This window comes from Oncorhynchus gorbuscha, linkage group LG10, assembly GCF_021184085.1.
Source record: "Oncorhynchus gorbuscha isolate QuinsamMale2020 ecotype Even-year linkage group LG10, OgorEven_v1.0, whole genome shotgun sequence".
NCBI classification, from domain to species: Eukaryota; Metazoa; Chordata; class Actinopteri; order Salmoniformes; family Salmonidae; genus Oncorhynchus; species Oncorhynchus gorbuscha.
The window spans coordinates 7344675-7363710 of record NC_060182.1 but is presented as its reverse complement, the minus strand read 5'-3'; the positions used below and the strand labels follow the sequence as shown (position 1 = coordinate 7363710).

Below are 19036 nucleotides of genomic sequence, written 5' to 3'. Positions count from 1 at the left end.
CCGATCGAAGCTTAATCGATTTTAATTCATCAATCAAATCATTCGATCCAGTAACTTATTTTTCATTCTTTCACAGGAAAACAAAGTCTGAGTCTGTAAGTATTTTCACCTTTTTAAATCTATAAAATGTTGAGTTACTATAGTTGGCCACCCTAGATAGACTTTTTCTATCCAGGTCATCCCATGTAAAAACATGTTATAAACCTAGTGCCATATCTTGTTTTTATGCCACAGCAGGTTTATGAAATATGTATTGAAGGTTTTAAAACCAGTAAGATATCTTGTTTGTTTTTTTAGCCCATAGAAGTCGTATGGTCTGTCTGTACAAGCCAGATGTATTTGCACAGGTCTGTCTGACTCTCAGCAGGTATCTAAGGTGTTGTCGTTCCCGTGTCCAGTGTGGTCTGTCTGACTCTCAGCAGGTATCTAAGGTGTTGTCGTTCCCGTGTCCAGTGTGCCATAGAGTCTACCCCATGCAGAAGAGACTCACTCAGCACATGAAGACACACAGTGCTGAGAAACCACACATGTGTGACAAGGTAACACATCATCTGACCTTGATTAACAATTCCAATAATCCACTCAAATCAATCAGGGTTCTAGTTTTAATCTCCTGATTTTCTTTGAAATCTTTATAAATATCTGTTTGTGCTTTGACTTCCCAGTGTGGGAAGTCCTTCAAGAAGAGATATACGTTCAAGATGCATCTCCTCACACACATCCAGAGTGTTGACAACAGCAGGTCAGTACAGGAAGTCGCGCAATTTTCATTGGGCCTCTCAGCAGAACATAGCGTCTCAGCAGAACATAGCGTCTCAGCAGAACATAGCGTCTCAGCAGAACATAGCGTCTCAGCAGAACATAGCGTCTCAGCAGAACATAGCGTCTCAGCAGAACATAGCGTCTCCGCAGAACATAGCGTCTCCGCAGAACATAGCGTCTCAGCAGAACATAGCGTCTCAGCAGAACATAGCGTCTCCGCAGAACATAGCGTCTCCGCAGAACATAGCGTCTCCGCAGAACATAGCGTCTCCGCAGAACATAGCGTCTCAGCAGAACATAGCGTCTCAGCAGAACATAGCGTCTCAGCAGAACATAGACATAGTCAGTCCTGTGAAACCAGGGTGGTATTCATTACACACTGTAGCAAAATCAGTTTGCACTGTGAAGTTCAGTTTGTACCTCCCTGTTTCAAAAGGTTTTCTCCTTATCATACGCTACACAGTGTTAATATCCTCTAACTTTTCTAATGCCTGTCTGTGTCTTGTCTACCAGGTTCAAGTGTGAGTTCTGTGACTATGACTGTGACAACAAGAAGCTCCTGCTCAACCACCAGCTGTCCCACGCCAACGACCGGCCCTTTAAGTGTGACTACTGTAAATACTCAACCTCTAAAGAGGACTTCCTGGTCTCTCACCTGGCCATCAAACACACAGGTGAGTTCTACACCTAATCCCGACTCTTAAAACCCTGTCAGTCCCGAGACCCCAAGTCATTTATGACTTCCATTGATCTGCATGTCCAGCCCTTATATTTATCCTCACAATGACGTGTTTTACCATGTTCTGTTCAGGACAACCAGAGCTAGCTACAAAACAATTTGACATAAACAGTAGGGCTGACCCCAATTAGTCGATTGTTTGATGGATAAGTTGTTTTGTCGACCAACATTTCGTATATATTATTATTATTTAAATATTATTTTTTTACGGCACACAAGATTGTTTTATTAGCGCCCATGTCAGTGAACTAATCCATAGTGGAGGCTTCGGAGACGGCACAGTCCAAGAAGAAGAGGATTGTGGATGCACAATGTACTTCACTCTCCAGAACGGGCTCTCTCCCGACCAATTTGTGCACGTTTCATAACTTATTGTGTGAATTGTTTGCTTTTGAATTGTTCGTGTCTATCAATTCTCCATTCCATATATCACCAGTAGTATATTTACATGTTAATTCCTATAAATTCTAATCTACAATGTTTGATTGCGTTCATGTCTGTTAATGCATTCAAGGTATTATTATTCCAGTCTTTTATCGTTCTCCTTGTCGGAGATGACACGTTTTTCACAGAGCCCACAACTTATGCTACACTTGTTGAGGAAGGACGCACACCTGATTACGCATAGCAGTAGGCCTATAGGCTAACCTAGCCTGCGTGCAAATCTTGGCATATAAATGTGCCCTGATAGTATTTCTGATTGGTCTAACGTATCTCCACGAATGAGCTGTGGAGCTTCTCAAAAGTAACGTTTTCTTCATTTTAAACACCAAAGTCTGTTTTTACATCCCATTGAGAATGACAATAGTTCCTCAATGTATTATAAAAATCTTTCCATCTCTCTCTCCCCCTGTCGATAACCACTCAGCGTGAAAAGTTGGGAAATGATCTGATCCAGTGGAAACGTCATAAAATAGACCTACTTGATTACTTCTGATCTTTTGCTCAAATAGCCTACAGCTGTGTCTGTCCTGAGCTCACTGGCACAGGACATGCTGAAGGCCCAGAATATTTTATACAATGTTGTAAGTTACTCAATGTGTAACTCTGTGTTGTCTGTTCACACTGCTATGCTTTATCTTGGCCAGGTCGCAGTTGTAAATGAGAACTTGTTCTCAACTAGCCTACCTGGTTAAATAAAGGTGAAATAAAAATAAAATAAATAAAGTTTGCTAGTGAGAGCTTTGAGCCAGATCCAAGTTAAGAGTTGATACAATGTTTTAAGTTTGTTGCAGACAGGCCATGCGCAGCCAATGTGATTTATAGGATATTTATTTTCATCGGGATGTTTTCTACCTGCAGGCTGCACTGTTTAACATTATATATATATTTTTGGCTTTATAAGGCTATTTTTTTACATAGTTGGCAATGCAATAAAAGTTACTTTTCTAGGTTCATCATTTTCATTTAGATTTGGATATACATTTTGATTGACCACCCAACAATGCTTTTCAGATACGAAAATGTTATTATAAATGACATGAAACTGTTCCAGGAAAATGTGCATATGTAAAATATATATAAAACCATAAATGGTTATTCCACATGAGAAAGGTTGCAGACTCCTCATGTAGCCTATTACCTGCAACTTCAGGAGAGGGTAACGGCGGAATCTGCCAAAGCCAGTAGGAGCAGGAGGGTGACAACCGGGTCGGGTTAAATTGTTTTTCTTCTGATTATCTAGATCTCTGGCTCCCTCTTGAGTCATTTGTCTTATTTCATCGAACAGTGCGCTTAAAGCATCAGACAAGCTCAATGCATACATGGTTTATTTTCTTAACACATAGGGTATGTCTATGTATGGAAAAATACACGTTTTAAATTTCTACCAGTCGGTTGGATCGAAAGAACAGACAACTTTTGATCGACCAAGTCATTTTTAGTCATGGACAGCCATAATAAACAGTTACATTCAAATGTCAATGTATTTATTTTTTTAAACGCTAAAGGGAAAAACCTATTTATATGAATGCTGTAAGTACAGACATTTTTGCTCAGTAGGACATAAAATCTTAACTAGTCGGTGACAACTATGTGAGTTTATTATAGACTATGTACATGAGATTTCTTAAGATCTTCTGTGTAGAAGAACCCCTTTAACGTTTAACAGCTCGGTAGCTTGTGAGCGTCATGACATGTTACATGTGCGTGTTTGACTCTCAGCCATTTTTGTAATTTAAAAAAAAGACACGGCGCCGGGCCCCTTCGGGTTCCGCCCTTGGGTCTCACAAACACCTCTCTAGCTCATCCTCCGTTTAATCACACAGATTAATGGTACAGATGCAGAAGAAATATACAAATCCTATGGTACAAGCCACACTGTTTAAAAGGGATTAGAATTCCAAATTGCGTTGCAGTGGGACTCATTTGGGTTAAACCCTTTTAAATGTGAGTACTGTAAATACTGCACTTCCTGGTCTCTCACCTGGCCTTCAAACACATACGTGAGTTACTGTAATGTCACTATGATCTTCTCCATCCCAATCATCCCAATATTTGTAAGTCGCTCTGGATAAGAGCGTCTGCTAAATGACTTAAATGTAAATGATGTAAATGTAATCAGTTTAGTTCACTAGCTATTGCAAGTGTTTACCACTCAACCCCTGGAGACAAACACACCCTTGAGGGGTTGGTAGCACAAGGCCAGGTTCACTCTCCACCAGTCCCCCCACAACCTGGGATTTGAACCAGTGACCCTTCGGTCAATGGCTCTCTTCTCTAACCTCTCTAGGATATCTGCCGCCCCTATTCAGCTCTTCAAGGTGTTGAGTAACTAGGAGCAGAAGCATTTAGGATCACTGCCTTCCTTTCACCCTCTAGGAGAAAAGCCGTTCTCCTGTGAGATGTGCCACTTCATGACGAAGCACCGTAAGAACCTGGGTCTGCACGTCCAGTGTCGCCACCCGGAGGCGTTTGAGGAGTGGAGCGCTACGCACCCTGAGGAGCCCGTCAGGCGGAGGAGGAGACCCTTCTTCACCCAGCAACAGATAGAGGAACTCAAACAGCAACACGACGACACAGCGGGCCTACAGAACACTATAGTACGCCTGGGGAAGAGATATATTGTACTTGAAATATCTATATGCCTCTAAATACAGAGATGAACAGGAGTTTGTGTGGGTCTTCTAAGGGAAGAAGAGTAGAAGCTAGTAACTTGGAATGAATAATATGGGAGTGTTTGACTGTTTTTCCCCCCACGTGTTAGGTAGCAGTGGATTCTGACACACTACAAGCCATGCAGACAATGCAGAACGCCTCAGTCTCCCAAGATGCAATGGGAAACACCACCATCACTTACGAACAGGGTCAGTTATTTTTCGTCTTCACTTCTCCAATATTCTTTCTTCCTTCTTCAGTGACCAACTGCCCCACCAAGGACAGATTAACAGACTCTTTCGTATGGCCTAAGATCTCTAACAAGCTCAATGGTAACGTTTTATAATGCATTGAGAAGCATGACACAATAATGTCTTCATCTCTTTCCATCTTCACAGCCGGGAATTCGGACCTGTCAGCCCAGAATGCTCTGGATCTGCTGTTGAATATGAGCAACGCCAGACAGTTGGTGGAAAACTCACTACAGGTACTGGCTGGTTCACACATTGGCTCATAGGTTTTACTGACCTATGTAATGATTCCTACAGGACTGCTACACAGCTCTGCGTGATTGGGACAGACTAGGTTGTGTATTGGATGAGCAGTCTGTCTGTGTGTACTCCTCAGGTACAGATGTTGAAATCATCGGACTCCGAGGTTCTAAAAGCGGGCTCCTGGACAGCGGTTACCTCGGCGACTGGGGGAGCACAAAAGGTTTATTTTATTTTTATTTATTTTATTTATTTATTTGAGGCTGGTGTAGTGTAATGTTTCTTTTTAAAGGATAATGTTTGGCTTATTTACAACCAGATCCCAATCTGTATGTAAATTGCATGTTATAGAAGGGTCCAGACACAATTTCGTACGCACACTTAGGAGATTAGTACTGTATATATGTGCTTTAGGAAGCGTCATTACCCGGTAGATCAGAATTTCTTAATCCTGGTCCTGGGTAACCAAAGGGATGCAAGTTTTTAGTCATTGCCTTAGCACTCACACACCTGATTGGAATCAAAGGCTTGGTGAAGAGTTGATTATTTGAATCAAGTGTCTGAGTAGAAGGGGAAAAAGCAAAAAAGATGACCCCATCTTCAAATAGTATTTTTGCAGGAATCTCCTTGCAAATAATTTTGCCGAAGAATTGTATTAAAGGAGAAATGTGTTTTCTTTTTTTTAACCAAATTTCACTTTGCATTTTTTTTTCTTTATTTTACTAGGCAAGTCAGTTAAGAACCAATTCTTATTTTCAATGACAGCCTAGGAACAGTGGGTTAACTGCCTGTTCAGGGGCAGAACGACAAATTTTGTACCTTGTCAGCTCGGGGATTTGAACTTGCAACCTTTCGGTTGCTAGTCCAATGCTCTAACCACTAGGCTACCCTGCCGCCCCACAACACTTGTTGTTGTTGTTGTATCAACTTACCCCACCCAGCTATTTAATTTCCCCATCCTTGTTGTGCAGTATGGGGTCTCTGAAAAAACACTATATCGAGAGCTTTTCCTTTTTCTAAAAGGATGTGTTTCTGAGTCGCCCCCCCCCCCCCCCCCCCCCCCCCGTACCGCACAGCGATGATAATGACGCACCTAAAGCACATACAGTACCAACCCCCCCAGTGTGAGCACTAATCCCAATCACACCACTGTCCTGCATTTCCTTTTCCCTCCATCTCCCCGCTTATTTTCAATGACATCCCTGGATAAATAAACATGTAAAAGTACCCCCCCCCCACCATTTGTAATAATAATAATAATAAAATAAAAATTGTGAGTAAAAAGTAAAATCTTTTTAATTTCTGCTGTGGTCCTTTAGGTTGTGACGTTCCACATGTCTGAGAATGGGGAGACCCTGGTGCAAGAGGTCCACGAGGTCTATGAGGCTGGGACCAATGAGAATGGAGAGATTACTCAGATAGCCATCCAGGCCTATGAGGGGGCAGAGGGCTTCAGTGTGGTGGAACAGATGGAACAAAGCACTGGCCCTGGATACAGGTACTGTAGAACCTGGCCTCACCTGGCCAACACTGCACTGGCCATTAGCTAATGAGCGACATTCTGTCTGATCTGCTATACAATTTGCATTTGTTGATGATATTTTAACATGATTTTTGAAGCGCTGAAATAAGCTTCTTCTCCCATTACAAAAAGTACCAAACATTTTTTTGGAGATAAATCAACTTAGTTGACTTCCACTTCAGTGTTCCAATGTGTTGTGTTTTCAGTAGTGACGTGGGCAGTCCCCAGCCCATGGAGGAAGAGCAGGAGGGAACAAGAACACTCAAAGAGAACAGAGACACCCAGTACTACCTGACCTCTGGTGTGGGGGATGGAGTTCTACAGCAGGTAGAGGTAAGCCAGTCACAGGAATACCAAATGCAGTAGCAGGGGGTGTTACAGAACAGTTTCTACAGGAATACCAAATACAGTAGCAGGGGGTGTTACAGAACAGTTTCTACAGGAATACCACATACTGTAGCAGGGGGTGTTGGAGAACAGTTTCTACAGGAATACCACATACTGTAGCAGGGGGTGTTACAGAACAGTTTCTACAGGAATACCACATACTGTAGCAGGGGGTGGTGGAGAACAGTTTCTACAGGAATACCACATACTGTAGCAGGGGGTGGTGGAGAACAGTTTCTACAGGAATACCACATACTGTAGCAGGGGGTGGTGGAGAACAGTTTCTACAGGAATACCACATACTGTAGCAGGGGGTGTTAAAGAACAGTTTCTACAGGAATACCACATACTGTAGCAGGGGGTGTTAGAGAACAGTTTCTACAGGAATACCACATACTGTAGCAGGGGGTGTTAGAGAACAGTTTCCACAGGAATACAATTCCTGTATCTAAGATGATGTTAATGCTCTGAAACTCTCGGGAAACTCATCCCTGTTCTGTTGAACTGTAGATGTCTGAGAAGGTAATCTGCTGTCTCTTCCTCCATCCCTCTCTCTCCCTCTCTTCAGCTAAGCAGTGAGGTCCCCGATTCCCCCTCCATGGTGGCATCCCCCCTGGACCAGAACCAGCTCAACCCAAAGAGGTTCTCCTGTCGTATCTGCTCAGAGTCGTTCCAAGGCCGCAGTGACATGGAGAACCACAAGAGGGCCCATATCGACCCCTCCACCTTCAAGTGTCCTGACTGTGACTTCACTGCCTCCTCCTGGCCAGACGTCAAGGTGGGTCTTTTATCATTTCTCAGCCAGGATGTAAATCTCAAAACCATATTTCCTTGATTCCTTGTGCCCTCTCTAGAGGAGGGCTTTGGAAGCGTAGAGGACCCTCCCCTCAGATCTCTGGTCTTCTACATCGTTTTGGTATTGAAAGGCAGCATTGACCCCTAATAGCGAATTACAGTTTGTCTCTATCCAAAGCATGCTATCATTTGGTTATCACTGTACCATTCCTTTCCCAGACCCACATGGGCATGCATACCTACCTGCGGCCTCACAAGTGCCCCAGCTGCAGCTTTGCCTCCAAAAACAGGAAGGACCTGAGGAGACACATGATGACGCATACCAACGAGAAGCCCTTCACCTGCCAGATCTGTGGACAGAGGTAATTCAACAAATCTTGACATCTTGAGCATCTTGAGGTTGTGAGAATAAACTTTGTTATGAAGTGTTGGGATGGTGACGCCAGCTAAGAATGTTTTGTGTTTGTTCTTTGTTGTACAGAATATGTTTTGAAAGCACCTTAGGTAACCATTCTGGTCTGTCCCACCTATCAGGTTTAATCGTAACGGCCACCTCAAATTCCATTTGGAGCGACTCCACAGCCAGGACCCTCCGACAAAGAAGATCCATTCTGGAGGAGGCTCCCAGCAACAGGCCTTTATAGTCAGCAATGACGAGGAGGCTCTCGCCATGCTACAGTGTAAGGAACACACACACGTTTACACCAACTTGTAGGTCATTTCACTGGGTGAATAAATCACTGATGTCCTCTATTTCCATCCATACCATTTGGAGGACATTTTTGTTTCAGCTACAGTTTGTTTGAAATGTTAACCACTTGTGTTGTTATTGGCCATTGTCTGAGATGCTGTTGTTTCTCTCTTTGTTACAGCCCTGCAGGCAGGACAGACCATCAGTCCGGAGCAGCTACAGAAGGCCCTGGGTCAGGACCACATTAAAGTGTCCCAGGAACAGGGCCTGGAAGACAAGGAGGAGGCCACGTACATCCAGCAGATCACCACAGCGGACGGACAGACGTTACAGTACATAACAGGAGACAACCAGGTGATGTTACAGGAGACAACCAGGCGACGTTGCGGTACATGACAGGAGACAACCAGGCGACGTTGCGGTACATGACAGGACAACCAGGCGATGTTGCGGTACATGACAAGAGACAACCAGGTGACGTTGCGGTACATGACAGGAGACAACCAGGCGACGTTGCGGTACACGACAGGAGACAACCAGGCGACGTTGCGTTACACGACAGGAGACAACCAGGCGACGTTGCGGTACACGACAGGAGACAACCAGGCGACGTTGCGGTACACGACAGGAGACAACCAGGCGACGTTGCGGTACATGACAGGACAACCAGGAAACTGAGGTACATGACAGGAGACAGCCAGGCGACGTTGCGGTACATGACAGGAGATAACCAGGCGACGTTGCATTACATGACAGGAGACAACCAGGCGACGTTGCGGCACATGACAGGAGACAACCAGGCGACGTTGCGGTACATGACAGGAGATAACCAGGTGACGTTGCGGTACATGACAGGACAACCAGGCGACTGAGGTACATGACAGGAGACAGCCAGGCGACGTTGCGGTACATGACAGGAGATAACCAGGCGACTGAGGTACATGACAGGAGACAACCAGGCGACTGAGGTACATGACAGGAGACAACCAGGCGACTGAGGTACATGACAGGAGACAACCAGGCGACGTTGCGGTACATGACAGGAGACAACCAGGCGACGTTGCGGTACATGACAGGAGACAACCAGGCGACTGAGGTACATGACAGGAGACAACCAGGCGACTGAGGTACATGACAGGAGACAACCAGGCGACGTTGCAGTACATGACAGGAGACAACCAGGTGACGTTGCGGTACATGACAGGAGACAACCAGGCGACGTTGCGGCACATGACAGGAGATAACCAGGTGACGTTTCGGTACATGACAGGAGACAACCAGGTGACGTTGCAGTACATGACAGGAGACAACCAGGCGACTGAGGTACATGACAGGAGACAACCAGGCGACTGAGGTACACGGGGAGCCAGAGATGTACAGATACTTAGACTTTTAATATGGATCCATGTAGGTAAACAATGAAGATCTCATCCCCGTCCTCTACCCCCCGTCAATCCCCCTCACATTTCCAATTAGTAACATAATGTGAGCGTACCAAGTAATTAGGCGTCACTCTAAAGCGGGAAGGTGGAATAAACGAGTCAGGAGTAGGTTTTTCTGATTGAACATGGTTCTCTATTGAGGGTATTTTGTCAACAAAAACATTAACATAATCAATGAAAAATCTTCCAAGGAAAAAAACACATCTTCTTCTCCAGATGAAACAAGAACACAATAGGATAATCTTTAAACTACAACAAACATAAATCACGGGTTTGTCACTGTCTTCGTGGTTCTTTCAGCACAGCTTCTCTCTCTCGTGGCCATCTTCCAGAGATAGTTTCCCCCCCTCTCTGCTGGTTCCATTCGCTCTTTTATAGGGGAAGGAGAGTATCTCATTAGTACCGTCAGCTGTGCTTAATTGACTCTGGTTACCTTATCTCCCATGCTTTGTTGGGCTACTATCCATGAGCCCAGCCTGCCCTCTAGTGGTCCTTCCACAATAAAGATACTTATAGATAAAATTACTTTCAAGTAGATTAAAAGAATATAGAATAATAATTCAAATAAGTTTTACTTTGACTATAAAGAAGCTGGACAGACAGTGAAGATATTGTGGTAATTCTCCTCCTTCACCCTCCCGGGGTCTAATTCTTCTCCTTCACCCTCCCGGGGTCTAATTCTTCTCCTTCACCCTCCCGGGTTCTAATTCTCCTCCTTCACCCTCCTGGGGTCTAATTCTCCTCCTTCACCCTCCTGGGGTCTAATTCTCCTCCTTCACCCTCCCGGGGTCTAATTCTCCTCCTTCACCCTCCCGGGGTCTAATTCCCCTCCTTCACCCTCCCAGGGTCTAATTCTCCTCCTTCACCCTCCCGGGGTCTAATTCTCCTCCTTCACCCTCCCGGGGTCTAATTCTCCTCCTTCACCCTCCCGGGGTCTAATTCTCCTCCTTCACCCTCCCGGGGTCTAATTCTCCTCCTTCACCCTCCCGGGGTCTAATTCTCCTCCTTCACCCTCCCAGGTCCAGTATGTCATCTCTCAGGATGGAGTCCAACACTTCCTACCCCAGGAGTACGTGGTGCTAGCAGACGGGAACCACATCCAGATGTCAGATGGACAGATCATCCAATATGAGAATGATGGGGCCTTCCTACAGGAGCAACAGGTGAGCGAGAGGATCCCAAGAACACTCCCATCACAAAACGATCACTCCTAGAAATATTCAACCCCCAAAACAGTCAAACCAGAATACTGCTGTTTTTAGTAAGATGGAAGGTTAAGTGTTTAACTTCCTCTGCTCTCTTTTCAGATTTCCCTGAGTCATGACAGCCAGATCCAGTATCTTCCCGTCAGTTCAGAACAACAGATAGTCAGACCTGAAGACTTGGAGGTTGCTGAACACTCTGCTGTCACCGGTATGATAACACACCGTCTGCTTCAGTCGAGGGCCTGGAGGACAGTAGCATAAAGTATTCCCTGGGAGGTTCAGGAGGGTGTAGGTATTAACAGCGGCAGCAGATAGTCAGTCCTGAACACTTGGAAGATTGGAGGTTGCTGAACACTGCTGTGACTGGTATGTTAACCCAGTTTCTGCTTCATACATTACAGCAGTGTTTCCCAAAGCTCTACTCTGTCTTCAACCATTCCACTTACACTGTGTGATATATGACAGTGGTAGGACACCTGATCAGAGGCAGTATGTTCTATATGACAGTGGTAGGACACCTGATCAGAGGCAGTATGTTCTATATGACAGTGGTAGGACACCTGATCAGAGGCAGTATGTTCTATATGACAGTGGTAGGACACCTGATCAGAGGCAGTATGTTCTATATGACAGTGGTAGGACACCTGATCAGAGGCAGTATGTTCTATATGACAGTGGTAGGACACCTGATCAGAGGCAGTATGTGATATATGACAGTGGTAGGACACCTGATCAGAGGCCGTATGTGATATATGACAGTGGTAGGACACCTGATCAGAGGCAGTATGTTCTATATGACAGTGGTAGGACACCTGATCAGAGGCAGAATGTGATATATGACAGTGGTAGGACACCTGATCAGAGGCAGTATGTGATATATGACAGTGGTAGGACACCTGATCAGAGGCAGTATGTGATCTATGACAGTGGTAGAACACCTGATCAGAGGCAGTATGTTCTATATGACAGTGGTAGGACACCTGATCAGAGGCAGTATGTGATATATGACAGTGGTAGGACACCTGATCAGAGGCAGTATGTGATCTATGACAGTGGTAGGACACCTGATCAGAGGCAGTATGTTCTATATGACAGTGGTAGGACACCTGATCAGAGGCAGTATGTGATATATGACAGTGGTAGGACACCTGATCAGAGGCAGTATGTGATATGACAGTGGTAGGACACCTGGCTCACCTTATCAGGGGACTGCAGATGGAAATTAGCTGTTACATTAAACCAGATTTAGCTATCATTTCTCAATTGTACTGAGACTTGTGTTTTTGTTGTACACAGAGTATACAAAACATTATGAACACCTTCTCTTTCCATGACATAGACTGACCAGGTGAATCCAGATGAAAGCTATAATCCCTTATTGATGTCACTTGTTAAATCCACTTCGATCAGTGTAGAAGGGGAGGAGACGGGTTAAATAAGGATTTTTTTTAAGCCTTGAAACAATTGAGACATGGATTGTGTATGTGTGCTATTCAGAGGGTGATTGGGCAAGACAAATGATTTAAGTGGCTTTGAACAGGGTATGGTAGTAGGTGACAGGCGCACCGGTTTAAGTGCGTCAAGAACTGCAATGCTGCTGAGTTTTTCACGCTCAACAGTTTCCCATGTGTATTAAGAATGGTCCACCACACAAAGGACATCCAGCTAACTTGACACAACTGTGGGAATCATTGGAGTCAACATGGGCCAGCATCCCTGTGGAACGCTTTCAACACCTTATAAGCAATGTTCCCTCAATTGTTTTTAGTCACTGAGCAAATTTCAAGTCTGCTGAGCGCTAACTTGAATGGTGTGAAAATTCTGTGCGACTTCCAGAATGTGTTTATTTTGAACACTGAGGCTGTACCCACTTTACATTAGTAAAGTAGGCTAATGTGGCTATTTGATCATAATGTAGGCCTACTAGAGTGGCCTACCATCAAAAACAATGGAGAAAATGCATCCCATAACATTTTAACATGGAAATAGCTGTTCTATCATTCAGCCTACAGTAGCAGCCAATGTGTGCTGTTCAATGTAGGCCTACATTCCTTGAGACTTTTTAAATAAACATGCAGGACTTGACATTAACCTGTCGATCCACTTGTCCTCCAGACAAGGAAGTGACTGAAAGTGTTGTTGTTTGACATAAGAAACCACTTTACAAAATAAAATGCATTGTTATTCCCATACCATAATTACAGAGAATCAGATAAAGGATGCTACCCTCTGCCTATTGGCTACTTGGCTTATTCAAGCCTGGGAAAATTAACGGAAATATATGCATATTAAAACCATTTAAATGTAGACGCTTTTTGCATTGGATATATTTACCATATCATATGGAGACAGAAACATAAACCTTTTCATAAGTAGACATAATTGGTTAAATCCTTCCAATAGAAAAAAAATATCAATAATTTGTTATGAATGTAACTTGAATTAAATGATTTGACTCTTCACATGGGATGATTTCACTAAACAACAAAAGACAGGGAATATTGAATGATCCCAATGAACCATCGCATCTCCCAAAAACATTTTCAACATACATCTGTAAAATGATAGTCTAGAAACTAAAGCTTTGGTTGTCTCCCTCTCAGGCTTCCATGTCTTCTCCCTGGACCTCCTCAATGTCCACCTCTTGAATATCAGACTCTTGAGGTCCCATCTTCACTTTCACTTTCCAACCTTGTTGAGGATGGCTCGTTGTCAGGCTCAAAAAGCCCCAATTTTTCAACTCTCCTATTGCATAGCCTGTTGTGTTTGTGTTCCCAAACAAGGACCAATTGCACTCTGAGGCGGCTGATGTTGGTGGGATTTGGCAACAAAGGAAAGAGCCTCAGATCCACAAAGTCCCTTCCACCAGGTGGCTGATGAGATATGTTGACACGACTGCCATATTGCATCTCCATCCCAAGGCACTTGCTTGGAAGTGTACTTTGCCAGACTGCCAAGAACCTTGCCCTGATCCAGGCCAATGTGGCGAGACATGGTAGTGATGACACCATAGGCCTTGTTGATCTCTGCACCAGACAGGATGCTCTTGCCAGCATACTGGGGGTCCAACATGTACACTGCGGCGTGTATGGGCTTCAGGCAGAAGTCTTCACACTTTTGATGCATTTCAGAACTGCAGTTTCCTCAGCATGGAGCAACAGTGAAGTGGGCAGGGCAGTACGGATTTCTTATCTTACATCTGCAAGCAGAGTCTGAACATCAGACAGGATGGCATTGTCTCCCTCAATCCGTGCAATGGCTACTGCTATAGGTTTCAGGAGTTTCAGGATGGTTACCACTCTCTCCCAACATACATCATCCAGGAGGATCCTCTTGATGAGGCTGTCCATATTGGCAGACTGTGATATGGCCATTTCTTGGAGAGACTCCTTCCCCTCCAGGAGGCTGTCAAACATGATGACAACACCACCCCAATGGGTGTTGCTGGGCAGCTTCAATGTGGTGCTCTTATTCTTCTCACTTTCCTTGGTGAGGTAGATTGCTGCTATAACTTTATAACCCTTCACATACCTAACCATTTCCTTATCTCTCTTGTGGAGTGTTTCCATTGTTATCAGTGCCATGATGTCTTTGAGAAGCAGATTCCATGCATTAGCAGCACAGACAATGGGTGTAGTGTGAGGGTAGGAGGACTCTAGACCGCTTTAGACCAAGCACCCTTCATGTTCACAGCATTGTCTGTCACTAGTGCAAATACCTTCTGTGGTCTAAGGTCAATGATGACTGCCTTCAGCTCGTCTGCAATGTAGAGACCGGTGTCCTTGTTGTCCCTTGTGTCTGTCCTCTTGTAGAATACTGGTTGAGGGGCGGAAATGTAGTTAATTATTCCTGGCCCAGGAACATTCGACCATCCATCAGAGATGATTGCAATGCAGTCTGCTTTCTCTATAATTTGCTAGACCTTCAATTGATCTCTGTTGAATTCTGCATCCAGCAAATGAATAGATAAAGCATCTCTTATTGGCTATGTCATGAGAGATGAACCAGTTGCATACACAGCTCGAACAAGACATTCATCAGCATTTCTCTGACTACGTTCATTCCTCCATTGAGTCAAAAAAAACTTCTGATTCCAGAAGGGCCATGAGCGGTTGGTATCGATAAGGTGTCTTCTTGATTCATCTTTTCACCTCAAATAGAAGTAGAGGTACTTTGGTCAGAGGTTGCTTGTTGTAAGCGCTGAGGGAACTTTATGCACTTGGCCAGATGATTCTGCATCTTTGTTGCATTGTTCACATATGATTTGGCACAGTATTTTCAAAAGTACACAGCTTTTCCTTCTACATTAGCTGCAGTGAAAAGTCTCCACACATCAGATATTACCGGTGGCATTTTCTTGTAAAGATTTGAGAAAAATGAGTAAAAAAAACAACAAATACAATTCCATGTACAAGATAAATAGTTAAGCAGTTAGATTAAACAACTTCTTTGTAAGATAATTGTTTTAAAATTAAACGTATGGAAACAGGTGAATTAACACTATTCCATTAGCAGGCTCAAACAAGATCAAACCCACATTGTAGCATAAACTAACTAGCAGAAATTGTTACGTTAGAAATTATTTAAACACATTTTGCTATAGGTTACTATTTACCAACAAAATAATCATGTATGTCACATAAAATATATTCACGCCACACTGTATTGTAATCAAAACTTCCCAGAAAGCATGTAGTCCTTTGCTCAGACAGTGTAGTAGTGTGGGTTCAATAGCATCTCATTAGTGTACAAGATCTTGAGAATCAGCTGTAAATGTGATGGAAGAAAATAAAATAAAATTTTATTTGTCACATACACATGGTTAGCAGATGTTAATGTGAGTGTAGCGAAATGCTTGTGCTTCTAGTTCCAACAATGCAGTAATAACCAACAAGTAATCTAACTAACAATTCCAAAACTACTGTCTTATACACAGTGTAAGGGGATAAAGAATATGTACATAAAGATATATGAATGAGTGATGGTACAGAGCAGCATAGGCAAGATACAGTAGATGGTATCGAGTACAGTATATACATATGAGATGAGTATGTAAACAAAGTGGCATAGTTAAAGTGGCTAGTAATACATGTATTACATAAGGATGCAGTCGATGATATAGAGTACAGTATATACGTATGCATATGAGATGAATAATGTAGGGTATGTAACATTATATAAGGTAGCATTGTTTAAAGTGGCTAGTGATATATTTACATTTCCCATCAATTCCCATTATTAAAGTGGCTGGAGTTGAGTCAGTGTTAGTGTGTTGGCAGCAGCCACTCAATGTTAGTGGTGGCTGTTTAACAGTCTGATGGCCTTGAGATAGAAGCTGTTTTTCAGTCTCTCGGTCCCAGCTTTGATGCACCTGTACTGACCTCGCCTTCTGGATGATAGCGGGGTGAACAGGGAGTGGCTCGGGTGGTTGATGTCCTTGATGATCTTTATGGCCTTCCTGTAACATCGGGTGGTGTAGGTGTCCTGGAGGGCAGGTAGTTTGCCCCCGGTGATGCGTTGTGCAGACCTCACTACCCTCTGGAGAGCCTTACGGTTGTGGGCAGAGCAGTTGCCGTACCAGGCGATGATACAGCCCGCGATTGTGCATCTGTAGAAGTTTGAGTGCTTTTGGTGACAAGCCGAATTTCTTCAGCCTCCTGAGGTTGAAGAGGCGCTGCTGCACCTTCTTCATGATGCTGTCTGTGTGAGTGGACCAATTCAGTTTGTCTGTGATGTGTACGCAGAGGAACTTAAAACGTACTACCCTCTCCACTACTGTTCCATCGATAGGGATTGATTGAATATGTCCGTAAACACACCGTGCATGCACTGTGCATGCAGAGGGTTGCAATTCCATTGAATTGGGGATAGTTTAACCAAGACCTAGAATTACCTTAATGTGTATCCCAAAAAAGGTTCACTGTTAAAAGCAAACTTTTTTTTATTTTTTTATGAATTTAAGAAAAATTCCCACAATTCCCGGGCTTAACGCCCCATGGAATATTTCCAGAAATTTACCGGAATGTTTTCCGACCCTTTGCAACCCTAGTTGCAGTTCCAAATGAGAACTTGTTCTCAGCTTTAACCTGGTTAAATAAAGGTTAAATAAAAAAAGTTCTGCCACAAAAAAATCTCTTGTAAACTAATAAGTCTTGCATAGTTTTTGTTTTGTTTTGGTATGTTGCATTGAAAGAGACTAATTGCGTTGAATCGATCACAATTCCCACAGTAAAGGGAAACGTTCATAGTGTCAACGAAGGGAGAAAACTATAGAAAGTTGAGTGTTCAATCTCGTGTTTCTCTGCGCAGGCTGATATTTCTTCTTCGCTGCAGTCCCGGGGGGAGTCTTGTGCGTGCACGGCTTAGAGGGAACTTTGCTTGTAATGTCCATGTCCCCCAAGGAAACGAGGCTGTTCTGAGGGCGATCATCCAAACACACACAACTCCATATTAGGAAGGTGTTCCTAATGTTCTGTACACTCGCTGTACATCGTTCAAATAAACATTTAATAAATTAATTAATCAAGGATTAGATCATGGGTGGGCAACTCCAGTCCTTGGGGCATGATTGGTGTCACACTCTTATCCACCCCTCTCATCTCATCCATCCAAACACACCTGATTAATCAAATTGCATTCTAAAATGTAGATCATGATTAGGTGATTATTGGAGTCAGGTGTGTTTTCTGGGGCAAAACTGTGACGCCAATCAGGCCCTCGAGGGCAGGAGTTGTCCACTCCTGGACTAGATGATAAGTTGAATCAGTACTTACTCTCTCTATCTGTGTTCTAGTCATAGCAGATGCCGCCACGCAGCAGACACAGACCGTCTACACTGAGGCCACACAAGAACAGCTGGAGCTGCTACAACAGCAGGGCATCCAGTATGACGTCGTCGCGTTCACCGACGAGCAGAGATGACGTCATCACCTTCAGACACTGATGTTGGATGTGATGCCACTGCTTTAAAGGACAGAGAGACGGGCCTGCAGTGCAGGACCCAGTGTGATGGAACCATATGAGCTGACAGTGGGGCCAGTGACATACATTGTTTACTTTATTTGATTGATTTGACCTTTTAACTAGGCAAGTCGGTTAAGAACAAATTCTTATTTATGATGTTGACCTAGGAACAGTGGGTTAACTGCTTTATTCCCCCCCTTGTCAGCTCTTGGATTCGATCTAGCAACCTTTCGGTTACTGGCCCAACGCTCTAACAACTAGGCTACCTGCCGCCCCCCCCCCAGTAGCCATCGTTTAGGAAGATCAGCCAGAGCAAGGCTCTGCACCCAAGCTACAAATCATCTTGTATCCGAAAAAACTACATTACATGAACAGGAGTAGCAATTCTGGGCAGCGCCTTGCTCAAGCTGATTCCCCCCCCACCAAACATGGTGCTCTACTCTGATATCTGTGATACCCTATATATACAAAAGTATGTGGCCACCCCTTCTAATTAGTGGATTCGGCTATTTCAGCCACACCCTTTGCTGACAGGTGTATAAAATCGAGCACACCGCCATGCAATCTCCATAGACAAACATTGGCAGTAGAATGGCCTTACTGAAGAGCTCAGCGACTTTCAACGTGGCACCATCACAGGATGCCACCTTTCCAACAAGTCAGTTCGTCAAATTTCTGCCCTGCTGTAGCTGCCCCAGTCAACTGTAAGTGGTGTTATTGTGAAGTGGAAATGTCTAGGAGCAACAACGGCTAAGCTGCGAAGTGGTAGGCTACTTAAGCTCACAGAACGGAACCGGCGAGTTCTGAAGGGCGTAAAAGTCATCTGTCCTCAGTTGCAACACTCACTACCGAGTTCCAAACTGCCTCTGGAAGCAACGTCAGCACAAGAACTGTTCGTTGGGAGCTTCATGAAATGGGTTTTCATGGCTGTGCAGCCGCACAC

At 44.1% G+C, this 19036-nt stretch overlaps 1 protein-coding gene across 6 annotated transcripts in view; it reads left to right on the top strand.

The window, feature by feature from the left end:
- The window catches only part of LOC124045491 (zinc finger protein 335-like), a 30301-nt gene extending 11627 nt beyond the window's left edge, over positions 1 to 18674 (top strand). For 4 of the 6 annotated variants that reach the window (XM_046364816.1, XM_046364818.1, XM_046364813.1 and 1 more), the window contains 17 exons: positions 77 to 95; positions 399 to 539; positions 666 to 742; positions 1276 to 1436; positions 4322 to 4542; positions 4707 to 4806; positions 4996 to 5084; positions 5225 to 5311; positions 6408 to 6586; positions 6817 to 6943; positions 7566 to 7775; positions 8012 to 8154; positions 8327 to 8472; positions 8665 to 8837; positions 10945 to 11088; positions 11233 to 11338; positions 17924 to 18674. In XM_046364816.1, coding sequence (XP_046220772.1) covers positions 77 to 95; positions 399 to 539; positions 666 to 742; positions 1276 to 1436; positions 4322 to 4542; positions 4707 to 4806; positions 4996 to 5084; positions 5225 to 5311; positions 6408 to 6586; positions 6817 to 6943; positions 7566 to 7775; positions 8012 to 8154; positions 8327 to 8472; positions 8665 to 8837; positions 10945 to 11088; positions 11233 to 11338; positions 17924 to 18051 — 2251 coding nt within the window. In that variant the 3' untranslated portion in view covers positions 18052 to 18674. The remainder of the gene's footprint in view (positions 1 to 76; positions 96 to 398; positions 540 to 665; positions 743 to 1275; positions 1437 to 4321; positions 4543 to 4706; positions 4807 to 4995; positions 5085 to 5224; positions 5312 to 6407; positions 6587 to 6816; positions 6944 to 7565; positions 7776 to 8011; positions 8155 to 8326; positions 8473 to 8664; positions 8838 to 10944; positions 11089 to 11232; positions 11339 to 17923) is intronic. The other 2 variants (XM_046364815.1, XM_046364814.1) reach the window with 2 other exon arrangements.
- The last annotated feature ends 362 nt before the right edge of the window (positions 18675 to 19036 follow it).